The following is a 27,542-nucleotide window of genomic DNA, read 5'->3' as shown; positions in this document are numbered from 1 at the left end:
AATTTTCTCATCTGTAGAAGAGAAATAATAAATTCAACTTTGTAATATGGTTGTAAGGATTAAATGAGAAAATGGATGCTAATCACCCAACACATGGTGACTACTCCATATATAGTAGTTTTTGAATAACATATCTCTTGGCTTACTTCTTTCATTAACAAGAAAAATCTGGAAATCCATGTGGAATTTGATAGAGTTATATCTCATGCGGAAGTACAAATTTAATGTTCATGTAACAAATATAGGTGCACAAAAGTACAAATATAATGTTCATATAAGACAGATTGTCCCCTTGTCTTTGCCATTTATCAGTGGAATACAGATATTACATAAAAGCAGATTAGTTTTGTGTCTGTTATTAGTTTTAGTATCTGTTTATAGGTGGCAGATTAGTTAAGAAGTAATGTGTAGGTAAATGTACATTGATGATTTATTAAGTTCAAATCACTATGTTTTTATTTCATAGCAAAATAGTTAACCATTAAAATAAGAGCCTTGAATTTTATAAAATATCTGCCTTCCTTTTGGATATTATAGAACTATAACTTTAAATTATTAACAACTTTTTCTTTTTAAAAATGATTGCAAAATTTCCAGTCTCAGCTTCCCTTCAGCACACTTTCCTGAACATGCTGTAAAGGGCTCTCATGTATTCCTAGAAAAGAGCTAATGCCTTCTTAGGTATCACAGTGGCCATCCTGAGTGGGCTTTTACAGGCTGACAGATGGATGTCTCAGATAGGTAGACACATTTGCACATAAGGTTTAAGTGGTAAGAAAAAAAAAGTGTCACATTTGATGCTGATGAATTCTGGTAATGAGATTCTAGAAGGAAGAGGATTACAGGCACAGCCCTTTTTGGCAGCTTTCCACAGAACGAAAAGGGATAGAAGCAATATGCTTACAGATGTTGATATGCCTGTTGCCTTGGCAACAGCAGCCCCTGTCTTTGTGGCTGCTGCCAGGAACACAGCATCTGGCTGCAGCCCCATCTGTTGTACTGACTGCAGCATCTGCCTCCACCTCTTCCTCTATACATCTAGCTGGGGCTCTGTGTCCTCTGCTTTGCCTCTGCTATCGTTGTATGATTGCAGCATCTGCCACTATTTGTTCTTGCTTTATGTACACAACTTCAGGTGTGGTAGGGTGTCAGCTCAGTTTAGTGGCTATTGTATTGAAATATTCATTTACCTGTGAAAAGCTGTTTCACTGAAGATATTTTCCTTAGTCAGACTTTCTGTTCCTGATATATGAATGATTTCTTTAGCAACATCAAATTTGCCATTGTAGCATGCCCTGTATTTGGAGAAAATATGTTAAAGCAAAAGGATACACACAATATACTTGCAGGACCTATGGAATGCTGCATAATACTCACAGATGCAAAGGGGTGTCTCCATAAATATTAACAACATGGGGTTGAACTGCTAAGTCACTTTGGAGTAGGTACTTCACTATGGCTTGGTGTCCAAAGCGAGAGCAGAAATGGAGTGGGACATGGTCTTCGTTATCCTGAGCATTCACTGTTGCCAACAAAAAAGAAAAAGGTATATCATCTGGAGCCCCCTATTGTCAGCATTCGTATATGTAGTGCCATGGACTATTCTAAGCGCCTGAGAGACTCTTGGAATTACCAATTAATGATGATCATAAAGCAAATTAAGTGCAACCAATTAAAAATGTTATAATTCTATTCTATTGCTTCTTCCCACATTAAACAGGCTTTCTTCTAGTTCCCATAAATTCTATGGAACATATCTAATCAAATCTACCTTACATAATGGAATAGTTCAGAAAACTCATAAGCATCTAAAATGAACTTGTGGCCTTATTTCCAAGAAATTCTCATTTAGAAATTTTTCTCCCTCAAGGGTGTGAACAATTATAGATCATGGTTAAAGCATCTTTCGCAAATATGTTTGTTCAATAGGCTACAGTGGGACCTGTTTAGGATGTTCCAACACATACTCTTAGCTGTATATTGTCATAAAAGAGTCTAAAAAGCAAGGAAAACCAAAAGTGCTTTAGGGTGACACAGACCTTGTTAATTGCTTTAGTTCAGACAGATCATTTAAAATCCAGTTGTTCACTCAGTAGCAGGCACTTGTCATTTTTTTCGGAGCACACATCCTTAAAATCTCTTATGATATTTGGCAGTTTCCCAGATTACAATTACCAATGACAAACCAACATCATGTTCAATCAAATTGGCTGAGATTGTACTTTATGAGATTCTAGGTCACAGGAAAAGCAAAGGGCAACTACATACTTTCATTTCAACTTGTTATTATGAGATAATTATCTGTAACAATTTATTTATTTTTATTGGAAAGGCAGATCATATTTACTGACAGAAGGATGGACAGAGAGAAAGATCCTCCATCAGCAGGTTTACTCCCCAAATGGCCACAACAGCCAGAGCCAAACTGATCTGAAACCAAGAGCCAAGAGCTTCTACTGGCTCTCCCATTTGGGTGCAGGATACCAAGTCTTTGGGACATCACTTACTTCTTTCTCAGGCCACAAGCAGGAAGCTGGATGGGAAATGGAGCACCCTGGAGATGAACCAGCACCCATATGGGATCTCAGTGCTAACAAGGTGAGGATCTAGCCATTGAGCCATCATACTGTGCCCGCTATAATTCTTTAGCCTTTACTTACTTGTTTGTTTGAAAGGTATATTTAGAGAGGGAGACATAGATAGAGAGATCTTTTGTCTACTGGTTCACTACCCAGGACTGGCACAAATCAAAGCCTTGAGCCAGAGTCTAATAGCTTCTTTCATGTCTCCCATATTGACGGCAATGACTCCAGTATTTGGGTCTTCTTTCTCTTCTTTTTCCAGGCTTCTAGCAGGGAGCTGGATTGGAAGTGGGACAGCTGAAATTTGAGCTGATACCCATAAGTGATGCCAGCTTCACAGGCAGACACTTAAACCCACAATTTCAGCCCTTTGAGGAAGCTCTTAACGATGGCATTTTCACTTTTATATTAGCCTATTTGGGACACCTATCTCTAGACTCCTCCCTTCAATACACATCTGATTGACTCTGTGCTGATTATACAAAAAAGCAGGGTCTAATCTATCCTGTCAGTGCGACAACATTTCCATATAATTTGCATGGTCCCTCTTCCAGTCACGGATTCAACTTCTGCATTTTTGGTGCTTAGAAGCAAAGTGTTGATGTGTGTCCACCAGGGATGACAGAGCTTCTTCACAAGGCAAGGATGGGACACGAATTTTGATGTTGTTCTCTATTATGAATATGCTTAACCTGGTTTTCTACTCTGTTCTGGGAAGATTTGGAATGGCTACTTAATTCCTCCAATATATTCCTTTTATGCTTACATTAGACTGAGTTAGTTTTCAAAACCTGAAAGTACGAAAATTGGACTCATACATCTTCACGCCTTACCAAGTATTAAATAATTTCTACGCACTAATCACTTTATGAGATATTAAAATCAATATCATATTGTTAACAATGGCTGCAATAACACTAGTGTTGCAAGCAAGCTAACAGCATTAATGGGGTTATGATGGAAAGCATCTAGCATCAAGCTGGTCACTGTATCTATTTACTAAATTTGATCTTAGAGATTTACCAAGTGCCATCTAAGGCAATCTGCACATGCATAGTGTCCATACTCTCAAACACCTTACAGTCTAACTGAACAGCTAGTGCAGCTCTGGAAAGATAATAGCTGAACATCAAATTTTTAAGTTCTACGCCTCATTTTAATTTAAAACTAAAATTAAAATACTTAGCCATTGGTTTCATTATTTTGTCTAGCTTATACAAATTTATTTATTATTGGATTACTTTGTATACGCAATGGAACTGAATGAAAATGAAATTTTGAAAAATGAACAGGAAGGAAAATCGAGATGGTAATATTGATATGCAAGCATGTGCATGTCGGTGGCATCATCATATAGCAATTAATAGACAATAACCTGAGCCTTATAGATGCTGACTTGTGACAGCTATTCTCATTCTATTGCCCTGCAAGATCCTCAAAGAGAAATCATTAATGAAGCTGCAGAGCCTCTCCTCCTGAGGCTGTTATTGAAAAAGAAATCTTTGAATTTTTTTATTAATGAGTAGCTGAGAAAGATCTCTATTGAATAATGTGCCTGGTTCTTTTGATTCACTTCTATTTTATGATACATTTCCTTTGTTCAGGTTCTGTTTGAAGCCAGAGAAAGCTGATGCTGTATCAAGGCTTGGGGAGGGTTGGGAGTGCAGGGCGTTGGTGGGGGAGGGGTGGCATAAAAAATTCTTGTGGTCCGAAATGGGACTGGCAAAGCAGCCTGCAGTGAAATCTTCCATTCATTTATAACTTAACTCTGGCTATCCTCAGACTAACCCTATATTATCCTCCAACAACTGAATCAATAAACTACAGAGTAGATTATTTGTGAATTACCTGCAGTAGCTTAGACATTCTTGTCATTAAAAAATATGTAAATACTAACTAAAGGATGAAGCCAAAAGAAACATGGGGTCATACACAGTTTATGTGTATATCTGCATTTTTGCCACAGTCATTGTGTTCTACTTTATGTTATCCCGGGTCAATTTGCAAGGACAAAAAGAGCATGTATTCCTTTATCTCAGAGATATTGAATGTATGTATCATATTCTATTTGCTCTACCAATATTTTATTCAGCACTTTAATAAAAATAATTTCAAACAAAGAAATACACATACATCATTAGGACAATATTATTGCCTAGTCATCTACTCTGAAGAAAGTGATTGCTCAATATTTTGAAAGAATATGGAAAGAAAATTTTGAAAGAAGATTGTTTTGAAAGAAACATTACTGAATGGGTGGAGTAGTTTCTTATTTATTTCTAATTACTATCTTAAAGATAATACAAAATTTCAATATAAGCCCATCAGTATTAGTAGATTGTACAGAATTTTTAATATAAATCCCAATGTGTCTTAAATGAACACTAGATAACAAATCCGTGTAATATCTCCAATATGTTTGAAAAACTAATATTTTTTTCTTATTGGGCATGCCTTTGGATTTTTGTGACTATAAAAAACACCCAGTTTTTTTAAAAAGAATTGTAATATTTAACACAGTATTTGACATTCAGATGGCAAAAAATTATAAATTCTAAATTCAGAGGTTTTTAAACCTTTAATCAAGTATATCAAAGTGATTATATTTGAGGACTATAACACTGTTTTTTTCTTATGGCATTCAACAGTATGTTGATCTCTTACATCTCATTCAGTAGACATTATGCTTCTCCTTTTTCATGACCCTAAGGCATAGACAGAAGCAGACCAGATATTTAAAACACAACTGAATGAATGGGTCAGCCTCCCAACACTCTGATTGGAGAGGCTACTTTCAGAACCACATCTTGTCTGATTTTGTAGCCTAAATGTATTATCACTTTTGATATTCTGCTACTATGAAAGCACACTGTAAATGCTGAATTTTGAATTGTATTCATTTGATCATCATTTTATGTGCACATGTGATACACAAATTGTAGATCTGGGAAACATTTTTGAGGCTCACCTAACTTTTGGAATCAGTGAACTAGCTAAGGGTAGGCCCCACAGCATGTCCAATGGTAAAGCAGATCTTCCAGCTTGCCTAATTGCTGCAAATGATTAACGTGTACAGGAGACCTAAATATCAAGTGCGTGCTAGAAATAAATAAAATTGTTTAACTATCTAACTCATGGTGTCTTTGACTTAGAAAAAAGTGATTTAAAACACCTTTAGTGCTTTTGTAACTCAGAGGTAAAATGTTTAAAATTATGTTACAGGAAGCTGTTGTGTAAAGGAATATGGTTGCAGTACACATTTCAATGCCTTTTACACAGGAATGCTTCGATCCCGGAGACCTGCTGATCGTAAATGACACTCTTTTTGACACTGCCGAGTTTTGGAGTTGTGCAGAATGAAAACCTGAGGTTGGCAAGGATAATAAAGGGGAAAAGTGATGCAGTTCCTGACCCCTCGGAAGACAGAGGTGATTTCTAAAACACAATTACATATTCAGTGGTTCACACATGTGTATCTTGCCTAGTCTAGGTCTAGGGAACAGCATCCCTTGTCTCCTGGCATCACCAGCTGTTTATAATTACACTACAGAGTAGATGCCCAAGTCATTTCCCACTGGCTTAAAGAAAACAATGTAAATTATTCTTATCAAGTTTTACAAAATAAAGTGGTCCCCATTTCCAACATAGAAGATGGAAGCTTTCTAACTTCTTAAGTTTTGTCTAGAAGCCTGTGTGTTTTAATAGTAGAAGAAAACATTGATTAGGTTTATTAACTGCATAGCAATCTAAATCTGGGGCCAAGGAGCTGGCAGTTCACAGGGTTTGACAACCCTGTCCTTTCAGAAATGTGTATCTGTCCTGCCACAAAGGCCAGTAGCTCTCACAGCTGGGCTTTTAATTAGGTCTCTAGGGGGTCAATGGAAGAATGTTGGATATGCCTGAGAGAATTTAATGGCAAGATGTAACTCTGGATGAATTTGTGTCAAAAAAAAAAAAAAAGCTTGCAAGGAAGAGTGAAAGAAAGGTAAAAATTTTAATAAATACCTTTAATCAACCTTTGAAAATTCATTTTATAATTCAGAAACTAAATTGAAAAAATTCTATTATACATTGAGCTGAGAATATCCATGTATTTTGTAGATTTTTCTTCGAACCTTATTAAAATTTTAGTAATATCTGCTAGTGAAACATCAAACAGTGAAGTGTTCATTAAGAGGGGGCTTAATGCACAAATGTGCTAGGATGGTACTTCAATGTTTATGGAAAATAATATCACAAGATGTTTATTTAGCACAAAAAAAAATCCAAGCACACTAGGAGTCTTCTAAGGAACAATGAAATATGCATGTTTTTTAAAAAAATCTATACATTACTTTAAAATAATTTTTGCTCCAAAATAAACTTACCTCTTTTTATTCCATTCCTGAAACATTTTGGAGTATCCCCATATAATCATACAGTCTTTATTAATATAAAATAACAAACTATGATTCAACCACAATATGGATGAATGCCCAAATTATCTTGTTGAGTAAATAAAGGCAGTCACACAGTTATCTGAAGATCAGGAACAGACAAAAATAATCCATGCCAATAGAAGCCAGGGTGCTGTCACTGCGGTGGAGGCTATGTTCTGAGACAGAAGCACAAGGGAACAATCCAGATTTGGGTAGGAGTTTCCACATAAATAAATATTCATCAAGTGGTCATTGGGTATTTAAGTACCTGCTACTTGCAAATTATACTTGAAAAAGAATGGCAAATCACAGCAAATTAGCTCAATCTGAATAGAGACACTAGTTCCTCTGGGCCACTTAATTTTACAAGATTTGACAAAAGCGTGAAATGGGAGAAAATAAAGATTTAATAACCATATTATAGGTAATAAATTATGACTTCTGGGACAAATTAGGGTACCATGCAGGATCAGATAACTTTAACATTGCTATCCAGTAAGTGAGGGAATACAAGTAAAACGTATGTGACAAATAAGTGATAACAAAGGTCCTCTAAACATATAATCTTACCATCTGCCTTGCTGCCCTCCTCCACCAAAAGCTTTGCAATACTGAAGAATCCTTTGGCAGATGCTAGGTGGAGAGGCCTGTCTCCCACTTCACCGCTTACATTTACATCAGCGCCAAATTTCAAAAGTAGACGGGTAATCTGAAGAAAGCATTCATTTGAAATTAATATCAGGTCAGTATCCGAAAGTCAAATAATATAAATCTTCTAGTGGTATAGACAAACGCACATCATTAAGGCCTCCTTGGAAAATTTTCACCCAAAAGAAAAGAAAATCATGACACGGTTGGTTCAAACAATAGGAAAATATTACATTCAGTAATAAGAAACTCGAAATTAGAGTAACTCCAGGATTGATAATATTTATAGAAGTCCATTATTCTCTTTTTGCAAGCTCAATAAATAGATTGAATCTCCTTAAGACAATAAGACAGTCCTTCTAGGCATCCCAAAGCAAGGTATAGAGGTTAGAGTAAAGAGGTACCTCTACTTTTAGGCCTGATGCTTCTGAGTGTGTGAGTGCGTGTGAGTGTGTGAGAGAGTATGTGTGTGTGTGTGTGTGTGTGTGTATGTGAGTGTGTGTGTGTGTGTGTGTGTGTGTGTGTGTTTTGCTTTGGTTGTAAGAACTGTTTTCCAGAAACTCTCTTCCCATAATCCCTTAGTTTGGACATAGGTCGCTGGCAACTTTGTAAATCAATTCCTGCATATGAAGAGATTTATTGTGAGTGGGTGTGATGAATTAAGATCTAAAACACAATATATAGAGACTGGAGTGAGGGACAGCTTCTGTACTTGCAGCCTCAGGCAGCAAGCTGAAAAGCGAAAAAAAAAATCATAGATCTGCAAACAAGGAAAACTGTGAAACACCAAGTGGCAACAATTAAAATGACAGTTTTCCCAATCAACAGTGCCTACTAATGATCATGTAATAAGAAATGAGTGTTGTAGGTTAAGAGGCAATATATTACCATGATTAAGAATTCAGGTACAGGGAAAGACCTAGGGTTTAACCTCAACTTTGATTCATATTAGGAGTGTAACTTTGGGAATATTAGTTAGCTAATTTGAATCTCAATTTTTAAAGATATAAAATGGGAATACTTATAAGGTTTAATTCACAGTTTATTGTACTAGATGAGGTAATTTAGTTAAACATGCATAGCACAATGACTAACATTTAGTATCTGAGACTATTTTTGAAAAGTTAATGGGAAATGAAATTAAAGATGAATTTATTTTGGTACAGCTTTCTCAACATGTATACATAGATTTTCATAGTACAAATTCATAATTCATAATAGGAATTCATAATTCATAATATGCATGAACTTTTTGAGGACCTCTTATGCATGGATTTGAAAAATCTTCGTATGTGCTATAGATGAAATTTCTAATAGATATTAGTGAATTGTGAAAAGATGTTTACCAGTTCCGCTTCAGCTTTATGGTGCAGTGCAGTAATGTATGAGTTGTTTGGGACAAAAACAAACAAAATAAACTTGACTTATGTAATTTATCTTCTTATTTATTTTATTTTTTAATCAGAAAGACAGATATCCAGAGAGAAGGAGAGAGAGGAACATCTTCTATCTGATGATTCATTCCCCAAGTGGTTGCAATGGCTGGAGCTGAACCAATCCGAAGCCAGGAGCCAGGAGCCTCTTCAGAGTCTCCCACACAGGTGCAGGGTCCCAAGGCTTTGGGTTGCCCTTGACTGTTTTCCCAGGACACAAGCAGGGAACTGGTTATTACTTCATATGCAAAGCAGTAGATACGGATGCTGTGATGAAGCACTTAAGAAATTGCCTGGGATTGTGTTTATGGGTTCCTTACAACTGTTTACATTTATACTTCAGAACTTCACAAATAGTTTCTGGAAACTTGACTTGGTCTCCCCTGAGAATTTTCAACAAGTCATCTCAGTGATCCTAAGCGGTAAGTTAGGATGCCTCTGTTTTATGAACATAATTAGGAAGTTCTTTCCAACCGTTTTGATTTTTGAGATTTTAGCACAAAGGTGCATTCAAGAGACAGGCATTTGGCACAGCAGAGAAGCCATTGTGGGACATTGGCTTTCTATTGAAATGCCTCATCGTTCTGCTTCTAATTCCTCCTACTTACTAGTTTGTGTCCTGGAAAGCCACAGATGCTGATGAAAAACTTGTGTCCATCATTCTTGACTTCCCATTTATAATGTTGGCTGTAGAGGGCATTTGGGAATAAACCTGCAGGTAGAAGACCCTCCTCTGTTAAACTGTGTTTATTTGTTTCTCTGCCTTTTGAAATAATTTAATGTGAACTCAAATTCTAGTTTTCTCCTTCCTTGGCAGGAAACAAACATGTCTTAAATAGAACTTCTCAAGAATCTGGGAGAGGGATACTTGAAAGAAAGGAAGACATTTGGCAGAAATTCTAGGCAATATATTGACCAGTTGTGATCTGTGGAAAATTGTTTCCTATTAATTATAATGGGTATAATTAAGAATCTTGGAATTTGGATCGTTACTTATTATCTATGGAATCTTTAAAAAAATCAACATCTTAATATTTCAGTTTCTTCTCTTTTATATGTGAATAACAAGAGTAAATACAGAGTTGCTGTGAGGATTTAGCAAGTGATCATGTGTAGAACAAAAAAATGTCTCGCACTCAATAACTATTATTAAAGGTTGTAACACCAACAAGGAATATCATTGTATCCCTTTGTTACCTAATGGGTACATCAAGGTTTAATTCAGAGAAAATCAAATCAGAGAAATTTAATCTCAAGAACCTTGTGTTCTCAAGAGCAGATGTTTTCACTTATATAGACTCCATAAATTTTGATTATGTGAATTTATAATGGGCAGATTTAAACTATCTCCGAAATCAATTCTGCATTAAGCACTATTATTACATACCTAAGAAATATTGTTCTTGGTACAAAACATCCATTCGTCAATTTTAAAATAAATAAATAAGCAAATGGCTAGGAACATGGCACATTAGGCACATTTATATATTAAATGTACCATTCTCCTTGTCAGCATTTTAGCAAATGACAATAGCCTCCACAAATTACTGATGTGCTGCCTTCAGAAACAGAAAGTGAGTCCCTTATCATAAAAGGGCCATCCACATTTTAGCATAATTTCATAAGACTGTGACAATATTTCCAGGGAAAGTAAACAAATTTAGCTCTCTACCCAACATGCACAGCAGCTCTTTATCTTTCTGCTGGGCTAAGAGGTTAATCACCAAAAAAAGATGACTCAACAAATAATATACTTTCTATATTTTCTGTGGGAGCCTGAAGTTAGAAAAGTACAGCCTTTTTCTTTCCTGTCAGCTCTGGGAGCCTGTGCTTGTAAGAGCATTTTCAGTGCCCAGCTCAGGGAAATGAGCAATCTTCCCAAACTAGAGGTCATGGTACACAGGCCAGAGAGTGACAAACCTATGCTGACTATCAGAGAAATAAAGGCACAGTAAGTAACTATAGCCGCACAAGGACACAAATCAGTGCGAATTTCAACTTCAGGTTCCTTAGTTGGTGCTGTGGCATGATCTCCAGAAAGACAGAAAGATTAATATTTCACAATTGAGCAAGCTAGAAAGATAAAATGAAAAAGAATAAAAATGAAGTGTACCAAGATTTGTTGTATTTGGTTATTCAATCCTATTTGTATTTCTAGTTATTTTTTATTTCCTTGAGAATAGTTACAGGGCATGCTTTAAAGTAGTCCACAGAGATTTTGTCTTTTGATGTGCCAAGGACGGGAATCAATAAACTTTGGAATTAGAACAAAATGTCTTATGAAATTTCTGATTCACCGTTTTGACAAATTGCCTGCACTTCAGTATTTGTATTGCTGATTGGAGAGGAACATGAAGGGGTAATGTTGTACAACAGAAGAAACTTGCTCTTTGAGAGCAGACACACCTGAGACAGGTCCCAGCTATCCTCCTGACAGCAGCTTGCCCATCCCTGATTAAGAAGGGCAAATTAAAAGTAACATCAGAAACGGGGCAAAATTACAAAACAAAACAAAACTGCACATCTTAACATATTGCCTATCTCATTATCTGACCTAATATACATGTGCTATGAAGATCAAAGAGTGACTAACTGAAAGAAAGTGTGTTAAAAACTTTACAGTAGGGCAGTACTCCTTACAGAAGTATCAGTTCAAGTCTTGGCTGTTTCTGCTTCTGACCCAGCTCTCTGTGTGCCTGAAAAGGCAGCAGATGAATTCCCAGAGGCTCGAACCCTTTTGCCCTATAGCCTGTCCTAACCCCTGGCCAGTGTGCCATTTGGCGAGTAAATATTAGAACCAGGATTACTCTCTCTGTCTCTGCTCCCTGAATAAATGAATAAATATATCTTTTAAAAAAACTTTAAGACAATCTGAAAACGCTGTTTATTAGAGGACAAAATATGAAAAATATGTACCTTTTATGTTAGTTATGCAAAACAAATGATATGATTTAAATGCATGTAGTTGTCTAGGGTATTTTAAGCATTAGTCTATCACTGTTACTGTAGCAACATAATTGCACTGGCTTGAAATAATACAAATCTATTGTATTACAGTTCTAGAGGTCAGAAGTGAACAGTCTGGAAGCATATGCTTCCTAGCAAGGTTCCATGTCTGCTTTCCCGCTGATGTGGGCTGCCAGCATTTCTTAGCTTGGAGCCTCTTACTTGCATTCCTTCAACCTTTTGTTCCTTTGTCATAGCTTCAGGTACTTGGTCTGAATTCCTTCTTCCTGCCTCCCAAATGGCCATCATTTACTACACCTATGAAGAATGCAAGACAATCTCTTCATTTCAAGATCCTTAGCCTGATCACATCTGAAATCTCCTTTTAAGGTAATATTCACACATTCCAAAGTCTAGATAGTGAACATATTTCATGAGACATTTTATGAACCACAACATCCAATAACAGTTGAAAAGAGGAAGTTTTTCTGGAAGATACCTTTTATCCCCCCAGAAAACATTTTAAAGGATCTTTATGGTTTATTTTCATTGACATTAGTATCTGAACAATGACATTTATTACCAAAAGTTTATCATAAAAATGTGTAAGGTAGGTTCCATTAATATGTTTCCATTGTGTTGGTGAAGAAAGGAACATCAGAAGGGTTATTTAATGTGTATATATAGGGTCATACAGAAACACTTTTCCAAATTCAAGAAGACTAATTTCTGTAATCACACCCATTATATGTCCCAGTATCCTTTGTGTACTGGGATAAGCCATACAAACAAATTAAGTGGTATCTGTAATGTTTATAAGGATCTCTACACTCCTCAAGATGAAACTGAGATTATGACAGAAGTAATTTTAAAAAATGATTTAAATTGAAATTATTTAATGATAAAGTGGTTTGACAAAATTTTGATACACTCAAGTGTGCTCCTGACCTTTGTAAACACTGTCATTCCTACCTGTTCATGCCCATAGTATGCTGCAATGTGCAGTGGAGTGAAGAACACTGCATCTTGGACATTGACATTAGCTCCTTGTTGCAGCAAGACATCAGCAGCCTAAGTAAGAAAGGAATCTTAATTAGGGACTTCATTTAGAGCATCGGCCTGTCAAAATTCAACCACAATGCATAACTTTTAATCAAGATTTGCAACATGAAACACAACTTCTTCAATCTCTCTTGTCCAATTTTAACGTCTTGTTGCCTATAAAATAAAGATAAAACCCTATTGTAGGACATTTATGATCTCAATCTGATAGCATCATATGAATGCATTTGTTATTCATCACTTGCTTAAAATTCAGTTGTATAGTCAAACTTCAACCCAATTTTTGATCCTCTGATGTTTTGTTCACATTATTTCTTCAGCCAGGAATTCCCTTCTGCTCAATCTATTCATGTTTAAAAAAAAACAGCTAAACCCATATCTCATTCAATAATTTGTTCCCTTCTATTTGGCTGAAACTGATTCTTACCCCCCCCCCATACACACCACTTAAATTTCATATAATTCTCACTCTTGTCATCTAGAAAAATTTTCTATTTATGATTTATAATCCCTGCCAAAGAAGAAATTATTCAACAACGTACTGTATATCAGATTCATGTTTACAATCTTACCCAGGCTTGTTACTGTGCAAATACTAATTATTCAGTAAACATTTGTTGAGTAAATGAATGATTTAATGAGAAAATGGAAAACTAACAGAAACTATTGACCAACTGTTTTCATGCAAGCTATATATTGGCAATTGCACAAGTGGAAAAATGTATGTTTCCTCTATCAAGTTTTGGTTCCTCAGTGAGGACACTGTAATTATACTGAGAAAAGGCAAATTAACAAGAGAAAAATGAACAAAACTTTATGAATATTTGTGTCACTTAAGCTTGAAGAGGCACTCTGCAATGAGTAAAACTTAAGTGGTGTTTAGAACCTAGTCTTGTCTTAGTAAATGGGCACAGATTTTTGTAGAGAATTAGTAAGACAAAGGATAACAAACTTTGAGGGATAGCAAATTCGGAGAAGGTAAATTTATGTGGAAAAAAATGAAAGAAAAGTTCATATGTGAATTCACTTGATGCTTTCTCTTAACTGATAAGGGTTTAGTGTTGTCTCTGAGGGTAATACATTCCATCCTTTCTTATAGAAAAGAGGAAATTCACTTTTCTAAATGTTATGTACTGCTTTTACATAAATGAGGTGGAGTTACAAAGAGATTTTGTTTAATCAGTTTCTTCTAAACTTTCCATGCCACAAAATGATCACTGTGCCATAGTGGTAAATTTCCAGGTGAAATGTTCTGGTATCCTTCACCTAAAGCCCATTGACCTTTTATATTTCTCCTCTCAAAACATATTACTAAATATCACTCTCTTCTGAACAACATATTTGAGTATACTTGAGTTATTTACTTCACATGTATGCATTATTACTGTGGACTTTTTCTTTAAAAGGTATATGTATGTATGTATGTATTTGAAAGAATTGGAGGGAATTCACACACACACACACACACACACACACACACACACACACAAAGAAGGAGAAACAATCAACTAACTTCTGATTGACTTCACAGATAGCTATGGTGGCCAGAGTGGAGCTGGCCAAAGACAGGAGCCAGGAGTTTCTTTTTTTATTAGTGATTATTATTATTATCATCATCATTTTATGATACAGTTCCATAGGCTCCTGGGATTTCCCTTATCCCAGCCATAATTTCCCCCACCCCCGCCTAGTTCCTCTATATCATTACTAAAGTATAGTCCTTCATACACAGTCATATGTCCATCATTGCGGGCATGGACAATGGCAGAGAATCCAACATCCTATTGTCAAGATAAAGTAAACAGTTTCATTGTAAGTCCATCTTTGTCTGGAAGTAGAAATGCATACTACATTGTATCCTCACATCTAGATATGTTAGTCTCCATTTCACAGCTACTGTACATCCCCTCAAATGAAAATTCATAATATAAAATCAACAATAGGAAGAAAAATAGAAGTTTACAATGCCATGAAGTTGAATAACATGTTACTAGATATGACAGTCTCCGTTACACAGCTACTATACATTGCCTTAAATGAAAAGCCAAAAAACAAAATCAACAACAGGAAGAAAAAAGAAATTAACAACACCATGAAGTTAAATAACATGCTGCTGAATGATTAATGTGCCAGGAGTTTCATTCAGGTCTTCCAAGTGGTCCAGAGTTTCAAACACGTTGCAGGCCATTAGTCAGGGGGTTGGATTGGGAGTGGAGCAGCCTGGGCTTGTACACCTGCCCATTTGGGTTTCTGGTGCTGTAAGTAGCCACTTTACCCACTACACTCCAAAGCTGACCCTTATTGTGAGCTTTCTTATTCTACTATCTTGTCTTCAGTTGCTAAAAAATACACATTTGGAAAATGTCTCAAAAGTCGAAGAAAAAAGCAGGGAGGTGGCAAAGAACTTGAAGGATGTATGTACTATCGTCTCTCTCTGCTCCTAAAAACAGATTGTTTCTAGTTACTTTAAGTGTCTTTACTTGCTTAGAAGCAGAGTAAGTGCCCTCCTGATGGCTGTGAAAAGCAGCAGAGAATTTTACCAATCCTTCGGACCCTGCAACCATGTGGGAGACCCAGAAGAAACTCCTGGCTCCTGTATTCGATCAGCTCAGCTCCAGCTATTGCGGCCCCTTGGGGAGCGAACTAGTGGATAGAACATCTTTCTCTCCGTCTTTCTCTCTTTAAATGTGCCTTTCTAGTAAAAATAAACAAATCTTTAAATACAAAAATAAAAAAGAACTAAATTGATAATACTTATTTTAAAAGGATAAGAAAATATTGGTAAATAATGTGAAATTTCCGGTGGAAAAAGGACAGTCACTTCAACAAATAGTATTGGAGAAATTGGATACAGAAGTATGAAGCAAGATCTCTTTTCTTAACTCCTTCATAAAAATCAATTGCAATCGGTGAAGGATCTAAATCTTAGACCTGGAACCATGAAAATTACAGAGAAAAGCACAGGAAATAAACCATAAGACACTGGTATTGTCAAACACTTGCTGCGTAAAATGTCAGAGGCAAAAGCAAAGATAGAAAAACGGGATTATGTTAGGAGCCAAAGACTTATGGACCTTAGACTTGGCCTACCTGACAGCCTGTTGCATTGCAAAAGCCTGCAGGCAGGGCTACAGCAAGCAGGATATTAGGCCAAAACATCCTCTGTAGAGCAAGCAGAATACAACCTCCACCCTTGTTCCTGTTCAGATAATTAGTTCCTCCCCTGTTTCAATGTAGCTGATTAGTTCCTTCCCTGCTTCAGTGAAGATAATTACTCCCAGGAAACCCCTCCCTTTTTCCCCTCCCCTAGAGAAGAAGGTATATATATGAGGAGTAAAAATAAAGAGAGAGGCACTCTTTTCCACCAAGTACGAGTGTCCGTGTGTTTCTTGGGCCAGCAGCCCGGCATTCCCAGTCCACCCTCAGGGTTTGAGCGTCATGTCCTGCAGGTCGGGACAAACTGGTGGCCCGTACGGGGACCCTGATACGGTGGAGCAACTGAGGAACCTCGCGGAGAAGACTTCGGCCGAAGCGTTTGGGTGCGAGGCAAAAAGGGTGAGTCGATAATTGACTCGGACATTTTTAAGAAAAATGTTGTAGGGGCATAGTGATTTCATCTCCAGACCCTCTCCCTGTCCTAGGGCACGAGGGACAATCTGAGAGACCCCTGGATCTCTGGAGGGGCATAGTTCATTTCATCCTCAGACCTTCTCCCTGTCTTGGGGCACGAGGGATAATCTGAGGGACCCCGGAAATCCAGAGGTAAGCTTAGAGTTATGAAATTATTAAAACTTAATGGTAATCTACCCCCACACTATAATTACTCCCTATTCTTCTGAAAATCTATAGTGGTTAATGTGTGGTGATCTGGACTGGGCTGTTTTACTCCTGTCCTGCCAGGCCAAGTTCGATACACATTATCCCCCTTCTCTTATTCTTTCCTTTCTTAGGGTTCACTCTGTCGCTTTTTAAGAACAGTTAGTCCAACCCTTATTAGTAATGCTTTAACAATTTTTAATCAAGGATTATACTGTTGGGAAGTCTATGTTAATTATAAACAGTCTTAGCAAGCCAGATCACATGTATTTATCTTTGTGAATATAGAAACTTTGAAAGTTAAGACAACACATTAAGATTTTGACATTACATTGAAATGGTAAGAAACGACATTAATTTGCTTGCAACACAAAAGACATAAAAACTTGATTATGGCAAGTATGCGATTTTAGAATTTGTGGCATATTCAATGGCTGCTTCCTAAGACATGCATATACAAGTATGTAGCAAGATTGCTTGATGTCTCTTTTTCTTATATTTGCTGGTAATAACCTATAAGACTAGATTTGCATGCTGTGTATGAAGTCAGAATAGAAAATTAAGAAAGTAGCAGAACCTTCCTAGTGAGTTCAGTGGATGAATACATTAAGAATGGCCTGATTGTGAATGGGTATCCAGGCAGATGGTAGTACTAAGACACTCAAAACTTTTGCTTCTAGTAATACTTGACATCTATTAATGTAGTCATGCAATAACAGAGTAGAAAAATATAGCTTATTTTCTCAGTGTCTCTCAGTAGCTATTGAGTAGACACATAATGAAACTGTGTATATCATTTAGCTCAGGGAAAAAACAATTATTTCCATTTTGGCATTGTTAAGCCATTGCTAAACTTGAGATAGTGATGTTTGATCATCATAAGGATTCTGAGATTTGATCAGATGACAAGAAACTGGTAGTGGATCACTTTTGTGAACTTCCTAACAATTGTCTAGAGCTGCTGTCATATCTTGGTTGCAAAACCACAGGCTCCATTTTACAACTAAGAAGAGTAGCCCCTCACAAAAGTCTGTTGAAGATGAAAGCAAAGTAGATGTTTTAAAATATATTGAAAATGAGCCGTTATGCCTGGTTCAGAATTAGAAGCTTAGGGTCTGACAGTGTAATGTCTACAGACCCCTGGAATTCCCAGAAAAAAGTAAACTACCAAAGCATAAGAGGCTTTACCATGTCTAGCAGATTTCTGAGGGGTCTTATCACCCAAAAAGTCTCTAAACTGAAGAATACTTAGTGCTTGTGTTGTAAAGATACCTGTGAGCAGCTGTGTGTTAGTGTTGTGTGTGTCAACACTGTTAGACGTGAGTGTGGTATTGTGTACTATCCTGATCATTGCATGCGGTTTATACCTCACAACTCTTTACTCTCTCTACACCCCGTACATCCTGTCTCAAAGTCAGGATTCTGAAGGTCTCAGTCTGGAAAGCTGAACTTGGATGAGGGCTTCTGACAAGACCTGCAGAACCCCCTCAAATGCAAACACTCAAAGCTTCTCATTTGCTAGAGTTGCATCAATGAAAACTAAGCCATCTTCTGGTTAATGAGAAGATTTGCTTACCTTTGACTCTCTCCTGCAAAGTTGCACCCATGCCCAAGGAGAAGAGAATAAAATCAGTTCTAACTATATGGGCCTAATGAAAGCTACCAACACTTTCTTCTGTTCCTTTAAACATTTTCCCCCTACTTTTAGCTCTTTTTACCCTTAACTTTTTAAATATTAATCATGAGGGTAACTGCAGCAGATCATCATTGGAATTCACGTGCAGAGAAAAAACCCAGTGTTTCTTGGAAAAATGTTTTGACTGGACAATGGCAAGGGCCAGACCCTGTTCTTATTTGGGGGAGAGGAAGTGTTTGTGTTTTCCCACAGGATGAGGACAGCCCCAGATGGGTTCCCGAAAGGCTGGTTAAACACCATTCTCCCAGTCTCACTATTTCTACTCCTATGGAACCCACTACCCAGAAAAATGGAGATACACTGGGGAATAATGAGCGTGATCCCACTTCCACTGCAACTGGGACCCACAACTAGAGTCCTCCTGAAGCCTTTTCAGGAATACTAATGCTGAACCAAAGAGTTGATTTATTGCTTGGGTTCAATGCAGTATGTGCCACCTTGGTAAAGTGGGAATGTTTCTCTACTAATCTCTCTTGTGAGCTCTCTTGCAGGTTGAATGGTTCCTGGAATGCAGACTTTGAAAGCTTGACCAGCACGCTTTGACATCCTACTCATGTTGATCCCATTCCCTGGAATTCTCATAGATATTATAGTCCAGGGGTTCCATTTGTTCAGGAACTGAGTGGGGGTTGCTGCTAGGATGATGCTTATGCATAGGCCTCCTTTTGCTGTGCCTTCAGCTTTAGCGGCTAAAACAGCAAGCACAGGCTCAGGTTATGGCCATAAGACAAGTCTTTGCAGCCCTAGAAGGAAGGCAAGACCCTCAATTTTGGCTCTCACCTATACAGTAGCCGGGGCTGGTAGTCAAAGACGGGCAACCTCTGACCCAGTCAGGTACCAACCTAAGACAGGAGTTAGGCTTTGCCATCTGCCTAAGCTTCCCATGACGGGTAAGGACCTGACGGGAGGTCAGATGACCTAAGACAGGCACAGTCACTGAGCCATACCCTTACTGTATCATAGAAAAAATAGAAGGGGGAACTGTTAGGAGCCAAAGACTTATGGGCCTTAGACTTGGCCTACCTGACAGCCTGTTGCATTGCAAAAGCCTGCAGGCAGGGCTACAGCAAGCAGGGTATTAGGCCAAAACATCCTCTGTAGAGCAAGCAGAATACAACCTCCACCCTTGTTCCTGTTCAGATAATTAGTTCCTCCCCTGTTTCAATGTAGCTGATTAGTTCCTTCCCTGCTTCAGTGAAGATAATTACTCCCAGGAAACCCCTCCCTTTTTCCCCTCCCCTAGAGAAGAAGGTATATATATGAGGAGTAAAAATAAAGAGAGAGGCACTCTTTTCCACCAAGTACGAGTGTCCGTGTGTTTCTTGGGCCAGCAGCCCGGCATTCCCAGTCCACCCTCAGGGTTTGAGCGTCATGTCCTGCAGGCCGGGACAGGATTACAACAAGCTAAGAAGATTGTGCAGGGCAAAAGAAACACTCAGAACAACTGACAGGATGAAAGAAAATATTTGCAAACTATCCCTTTGATAATTAATATATAAAACATATAAAGAGACTAGGAAAATCAACAACAAAACAAACAATTTAGTGAGGAAATGACCATTTTCCAAAGAATGGTGTACAAGTGGCCAGCAGGCACATGAAAAAATGCTTAGGAGCACTAGCCATCAGAGAGATGTAAGTTAAAACCAAAATGAGTCTTTATCTCACCCAAGTTAGAAGGACTTTCAACCAAATATTATGCATTATATATAATAGTATCTAATATATACTATTATATATAGTGTATAATACATACTATATATAATATAGTACATATACCATATATACTATATATTTTATATACTATATATACTAATATATAATATACAATATTATATATTATAAACATATGTAATATTATATATAATATATATTATATACATATGTAATATTATATATATCAAAAACTGCTGAAGATGTGGACAAAAATGTACTCTAATCCACTCTTGCTAGGAATGTAAACTAGTGCACATGTTTATTACGGAATATTGTATGAAGATTCCTCTAAAATCTGAAAAAAATTTACCATTATGACCCAGCAATTTCACTGCTGGTATTTACACAAAGGAAATACAGTAAACATATGAAAGTTTTCTGTACCCCCATGTCTATAACAGTTCAACTAGCAAAGGTAAGAATTAGGGCTTGGCACTGTGGCATACCTGGTTATTCCAATTGCTACAATGCTGGCATCACATACGGGTGCTGGTTTCAGATGTGGCTGATCCACGTCTGATCTGGATCCCTAAGAATGGTTAGGGAAAAGCAGTGCAACACAGCCTGAATGCTTGGTCCCCTGCATCCATGTGGGAGACCTTGAAGAAGTTCCTGGCTCCTGCCTTGTGTCTGGCTCAGTACTGGACTTTGTGGCCATTTGGGGAATGAACCAGTGGATAGAAGATTCTCTCTTTCTCTCTCTCTTTCCCTCCCCCTCTCTCTTTTTGTCTATGTCTCTGTTAACTCTGGACTTCACATACATGCAATAAGTCTCACTCTTTCTCTTTTATTTAAATTAAAGATGTAGAATCAACCCAAATGTGCATAAAATGATGACTGGATAAACAATTGTGGTAATATGCACTATGAATACTACTACACAATATAAATGAATGAAACTCACAGCAAAATCGATGCATTTAAGACCATTATGTTTAAAGAAATAAGCTAGTAACAAAAATAATTACCATGTTTTCCCTGATTTGTGGTATCCAGTACTAAGATGTAATGTATATGAGAGAAATTGGTATCTTGAAATTTGACTATTACTTATAATCTTTGTCTATACTCCTGCAGAACAGTATTTTCCACTAGTTAAATTCTTTACTTAGTGGAAGATTAAGCATGTGACAAAAAAGTAATCTGAAAGTATGCTGTTGCAGAAATTTAGAAATAAAATGAATAAAGAGTGAGAGAGGAAAGGTGGGATGTTTCATTATGGGCTTAAAATCGCAAATGCAAAATCTTTTTTATGCAAATTCAGTAAATAAAAAAGATGACATGGCTTTTTATTAGGGAAAAAAAAGGTTCTTGTGTTAATGCATGGTGCTAATTTCATAGGTAAGTTTCCAGAACTTACTTTCATACTAAAAGATATCAGTACGCAGATTTCAATAAATAGGTAATTTTTCCCTTGTAAGTTTGCACTTATCCTGTTCTTCAGAAGCTCAACGTTTTGGCTGAATATTCATTATTTATGAGGTGTTGGCCTTATGAGAAACTGTCAAACTGTAAGTTTCAATGAAACTACACAGAGTCATTACTGAATTGTATACCACTTTCAGTTTGCTTTAAAACACAAAGGAATATTTAGCCAGTGACAGCAATGTCCTTTGGAATTATTTGATTTTACTTATATGAATAAACTGTATTTATCATGTTTTATGACTTTAAGGAGTCATCATTGAGAAGTTCTGTCAGGACTCTTGTAAAAAAACACACACACAGCGATCTATAACTGGAAGACTATTAAGACCACTTGAGCAAGTATCTCAGCATGCCCCACATCTGGGACCTTGGGCGGGTGGGAGACTCCCTCAATATCCCCCTTCACCTCAAATACATAAATAATATAATAAAAATGTATATTAAAAAAACACACACAAATATGCTCATAGTATATAATGATATACAAATATGTTTGTCATGTGGGCTAGGACAAAAACTTTATATACAACTTAAGCTTACACATACCCGAAAGCTTATTTTACTCAGCCTTCCCTAACCACTGTGTTAGATACATGGTAGTCACCCAGCGATTGTCGAATTTGGACTGTATTTCTAACGAAAGCAGATGTTGGGAAGCTTTGTCTACCATTAGGCATTAGAAAATTCAGTGCTTAAAAATGAGGGCCTAATTATATGATATATACTACAAGTAGTTCAATTGAACAAATATTTATTGATAATTCATTTCAAATTGACATCAAGAAACTTTAAGTTCCATTTTATGCTGGGAATTTTGATTGGAAGTTTTAAATAGATCATCTTATTAAGAATTTTCTTGGACACGGCGGCGTGGCCTAGCAGCTAAAGTCCTCGCCTTGAATGCCCCGGGATCTCATATGTGCGCCGGTTCTAATCCCGGCAGCTCCACTTCCCATCCAGCTCCCTGCTTGTGGCCTGGGAAAGCAGTCGAGGATGGCCCAAAGCCTTGGGACCCTGCACCCGTGTGGGAGACCTGGAAGAGGTTCCTTTTCCCGGCGTAGCATCGGCTGTTGCAGTCACTTGGGGAGTGTATCATCGGATGGAAGACCTTCCTCTCTGTCTGTCTCTCCTCCTCTCTGTATATCTGAATTTGTAATAAAAAAATAAATAAATCTTTAAGGATATCTGTTTTGTTTTTAAGTACGAAGTTATGTTTTTTTATATCAAAACAATACCAAAATCATTAATAAAAATCATAAACTAGAAACAAATCTTTTCATAGAAAGGATATCTTAACATTCCTTTTAAGCAGTATAACCTGTTTAATACTTAGATGTGCTTAAATGACATATATTTGCATATATGTGAATATGTATGTATGTATGCTGGATAATAAGATGTAAGGATGTAAGGATCTATAGGCTAAAAAACAAAATGACAACAAGAAAGAAAGAAAAGAATAGATTTCTTTTCATAGATTTCTCTTAAAAGAATATTGTTTGTGAGGAAAGTATATGATAGATCAAAGTGATGATGATTGAGAACCCGTTACTAACTTTAGAACTAGAAATAACTAGAAAATATCAAATCTACAACCATTTTTGTATCAATGTCTTTGACATCACTTTGAAATGATGAGGCATAGACTTTTCCTTTACAGTTTTACTAACAAGGTTTTGCAACTAAATGGAAACGGATACCATCCCAGTAGAGTCTCATTGTTCTGCTCTCTGTAAATCTCAATAATAAAGGTTATATACAGGCACAGAGAAGAGAAAATTGTGGCATTAAACTATAAATCTTAAAGAAAACATTGGTATAAGCATAAATTTAGAAAAGACTCCAAAGAAGTAATAGAAAATGAAATACCACTTAAAGCAAAGAGAAATTTAATTTCAAAGTATAGATTTTTATTGAACCTGTATAAGATACTGTGTTTGATTTTGGCAATTTCAACTGAGATTGATTGCTTTTTAATTTTATCTAGAATTTACCTTACTCTGCCTTTTCTTCCATGAGACATTTAGTTCCTTTTCACATGGCCTTTTTTCTCCTTACTTCATGTCTACACACTGACTTTCATAAGGTAAAAGATATATGAAGAGTTTAAAAGAAATCTGGTCCAATAAATTAAAGTTATACTGTAGAAAATACATGTAGCAGCAAGATCAGTGAAGGTCTTATTTCTTAGTAGCATTACTTTTCATATTTGAGTGATAGGTGTGACTATTTTTGTTAGAAAGATTAAATTCTAGTGCCTTGGATAAAAAGAAATCCTTGCACCTAGAATCAAAACTTACATTTTATTGAGACAACTTTATGACATAAAAGAGTGTATGATGTTATAGTGGTTACCCCGCAGTGATAATTCATGGCAAAGTTAGGTTGTGAGAGTAATTTGTACAGGAACTTAGAGAAATGACTAATCAAAATGAAATTTGCACAAGATTATCCTGATGAACATGTACATACAGATTGATCTTGAGACTGTGTGTGGCAGAGAAGAATGGGAATGATATATTGTAAAGAAAAGGCAGAGTTTGCAAATAAATTATTAAATTACAACCTGAAAATCAAGCAAGTTTCACTTGGATCCTTTGGGAGTCAACTGGTAAATTAAAATTACTCTAAAGGGTAACATTTTTCATTTCCTATTTTCATACATCAACCACTCAGTGGGAAACACACTATGGTGTTTATTATCAATAAGAGATAACAAGTTACTAGTATATATTTTAGTCTTTAGTCTTATCTTTTTCTTCTCATTGTAATTCAAAGATAGAGGGGCAGAGACAGAGAAAGAGAAAGGCAGAAACCTAGACAGACAGCTCTCATCTCCCATTTCACTCCTCAAATACCCACAACAGCAGGGAACCAGGAGTCAGATGGGACTCCAGTCTCCCGTTAAGAGAGCAGAGACTCAAGTAACAGGAACCGTCGTGTGACAGCACTGTGGTGTAGTAAGCTAAAGCTTCATCTGCAGTGCCAGCATCCCATATGAGCATCAGTTCGGATCCTGGCTTCTCCAGTTCTCATCCAGTTCCCTGCTTATGGCCTGGGAAAGCAGCAGAGGGTGGCGCAAAACCTTAGGGCTGTGTAATCCCTAAGGAGACCCTTGAGAAGTTCTTGAGTTCAGACTGGCCCAGCTCCAGGTGTTGTGATCATTTAAAGGGTAAACCAACAGATGAAAGATCTCTCTCTCTCTGTGTCTCTGTGTTTATGTTTGCCACCTACTCTCTGTAACTCTGCCTTTCGAACAAAAAAATAATTTTGTGAAGTATCCCATGGAGTAACATTGTAAAATTCTTAACGAAATTCCCATATCTCTTTTGGGGTGGGGGAGAGTTAAAGGCACTCACATTAGAAAGAATTCAAGACCCAATTAGACAGAGAAAACCACAAAATACAATCTTATCCTTATTTAACATTCTTTCGTTATTTTCTAGTAGTGAATACTTCTTCTTTGAGATCCTTTTGAGTTTTCTTCCTGCTTCTCTGCTGAATTCTTACTCTTCCTCCACAATGGAGGAATCTTTTTTTCTGTGTGTGTTTCTATAAGAGTTGCTTTTGGGGGCCAGCATAATGGTTCAATTAGCTAGCCCTTTGAGTGCACGTGCCAGCATCCCATGTGGTTGTCAGTTTGCCTCCAGGATGCTCTATTGTTCATCTAGCTCCCTGTTTATGGCCTTTAGAAGGCAGCAGAGGATGGCCCAAGTCCTTGGGACCCTGTATCTGTATGGGAGACCTGGAAGAGGTTTTAAATTAGCTCAGCTCTGAATATTGTGAAATCATTATATAGAAGACTTTTCTTTCCATCTCTCCTTCTCTCTGTAAATTTGCCTTTCTTATAAAAAGAGATGAATCTTTAAAAGTTGCTTTTGGGGGCCCAGCGCAGTAGTCTAGCAGCTAAAGTCCTTGCTTTTCACTTGCCAGATACTTCTTACCTTGCAAACGTTGCTGGTATCCCTGTCTGGGAAGCTTTTGTGCTGCTGGTGTTATTTAGGACAAGCTAGCAGTTTCTTGACATCTCAGATGGTATGGCTTTGGAGATGGCCCCTGAATCATGTCACTTTTCAGGGATTTTCAAGTGATGACCACACAGCTTATTAGTAAGAAGGCTCATGACTATATATTTGTTGCTGATAAAACTGAAAGAAAATTAAACTTATTCTAAAATTTATTTTGAGTAGGAGTTTTATGTTAAGGATCTTAACATAAAATGTTAGAGGCATTAAGGCAGTGGAATCAGGATGGCAGCATAGAGGAGGATCAGGGCAGGGGTGATATGTGAAGAATCCATCAACAAATAACAAACATAAAGACAAGGAGAATATTGTCTCCTTTTCAAATGAACACAGTAGAGAGCATCATGTACACTTTCTGTCTGATGAACCTCATTTAATATCGACTTCTCTAAGTATCCCAGGCAGTTGTTCTACTCTTACCTGACAAGTTATTTCTAGTGGGGAAAATCAGTAAAAAATTGAACTGAGGAGGGCTGCCATGATGGCTCAACAGGCTAATCCTCTGTTTGCAAGTGCCAGTATCCCACTGGGATGCCAATTTATGTCCCTACTGCTCCATGTCCCATCCAACTTCTTGCTGTGACCTGAAAACAAGCAAAGGATAGCCCAAAGCTTTGGGAGCTGCATGTACATGGAAGACCCAGAGGAGGCTCCTGGCTCCTGGCTTCAGATTTGCTCAGCTCTGGCCATTTCAGTCATTTAGGAAGTGAGCCAGCATATGGAAGATCTTTCCCTCCATGTCTTTCTCTTTACAAAGCTTCCTCTACAATATAAATAAAATATTTTAAAATTTGAAAATCATTTTAAGGTTTCCAGATAAATGAAATAAAAAAATACTCAACCTTACTAGCCCTCAGGGAAAAACAAATAAAAGCTACAATGAGATATCAACTCACTCCTGTCAGAATTGCTAAAATCCAAAGAACAAGAGTAACACATATTTGTACGAAAGTAGACAAAGAGATACTCTTACGTACCATTAGTGGAAACGTAAATTACTGCAGCAATTTTGGGGAAAAAAGTATGGCGATTTCTTTAAAAAATAGAAATAGACTTACCATATAATCCAGCAATCATGTTACTTGATATGTATTAAAGAGATACATGTGGGACCAACATTATGGAAAAGTACGTTAACCATCTACTTCAAATGATAGCATTTTATATGAACAGCAGTTCAAGGTCTGGCTGCTCCACATCTCATCTAGCTCCCTGCTAATGTGCCTGGGAAGGTAGCAGAAGATGGCACAGCTATTTGGGTCTTTGCATTCCTATGGGAAAGCAGGAAAAATGTCTGACTCCTGGCTTTGGCTTGCCCCAACCCCAGTCACTGTGGCCATCTGAAGAGTGAACCAGCAGAGAGCAGAGTGCAATCTCTCTTACTATCTCTCTCTCTCTCTCTTCCTTCACCTGTTTATAATTCTACCTTTTAAGTAAATAATAAATGAATCATAACAAATAAATTTAAAAAGAAATGTGAACACCGCCATAACTATATCAGCACTGCTTGCAATAGCTAAAATTTGGAATCAATCAAGGTGTCCACCATAAGAGGAGTGGATGAAGAAAATGTGGTACATATACACAGTGGAACACTATTCAGCTACAAAAAAGGAAATTCTAGCACTTGGAATTTTCACTGGAAAGCAACTGAAGGACATCACATTGAGAGAAATAGGTAGATACAGAAAGACAAATACTGCATGTTTTCTCTTGTTTGTGGTGATAAAATTTTAAAATATAAAATAAAAAACAAGCAAATAAATAGCCAT

General features: G+C 37.0%; 1 protein-coding gene across 3 annotated transcripts in view; it reads right to left on the bottom strand.

The window, feature by feature from the left end:
• TNNI3K (TNNI3 interacting kinase) overlaps positions 1–27,542 on the bottom strand; it is a 281,015-nt gene that overhangs the window by 186,813 nt on the left and 66,660 nt on the right. For all 3 annotated transcript variants that reach the window (XR_009244475.1, XM_058658087.1, XM_058658095.1), the window contains exons 6-9: positions 13,000–13,098; positions 7,571–7,709; positions 1,378–1,522; positions 1,191–1,295 (exon numbers count right to left, since the gene is read on the bottom strand). Coding sequence is in view for 2 of the 3 variants with exons in the window: in XM_058658087.1 (XP_058514070.1) it covers positions 1,191–1,295; positions 1,378–1,522; positions 7,571–7,709; positions 13,000–13,098 (488 nt within the window). In the remaining variant the exon portion in view is untranslated. The remainder of the gene's footprint in view (positions 1–1,190; positions 1,296–1,377; positions 1,523–7,570; positions 7,710–12,999; positions 13,099–27,542) is intronic.

This window comes from Ochotona princeps, chromosome 2 (assembly GCF_030435755.1).
Source record: "Ochotona princeps isolate mOchPri1 chromosome 2, mOchPri1.hap1, whole genome shotgun sequence".
Taxonomy (NCBI): domain Eukaryota; kingdom Metazoa; phylum Chordata; class Mammalia; order Lagomorpha; family Ochotonidae; genus Ochotona; species Ochotona princeps.
Note: the sequence above shows the minus strand (reverse complement) of the source record. Positions and strands in the feature narration are given on the sequence as shown.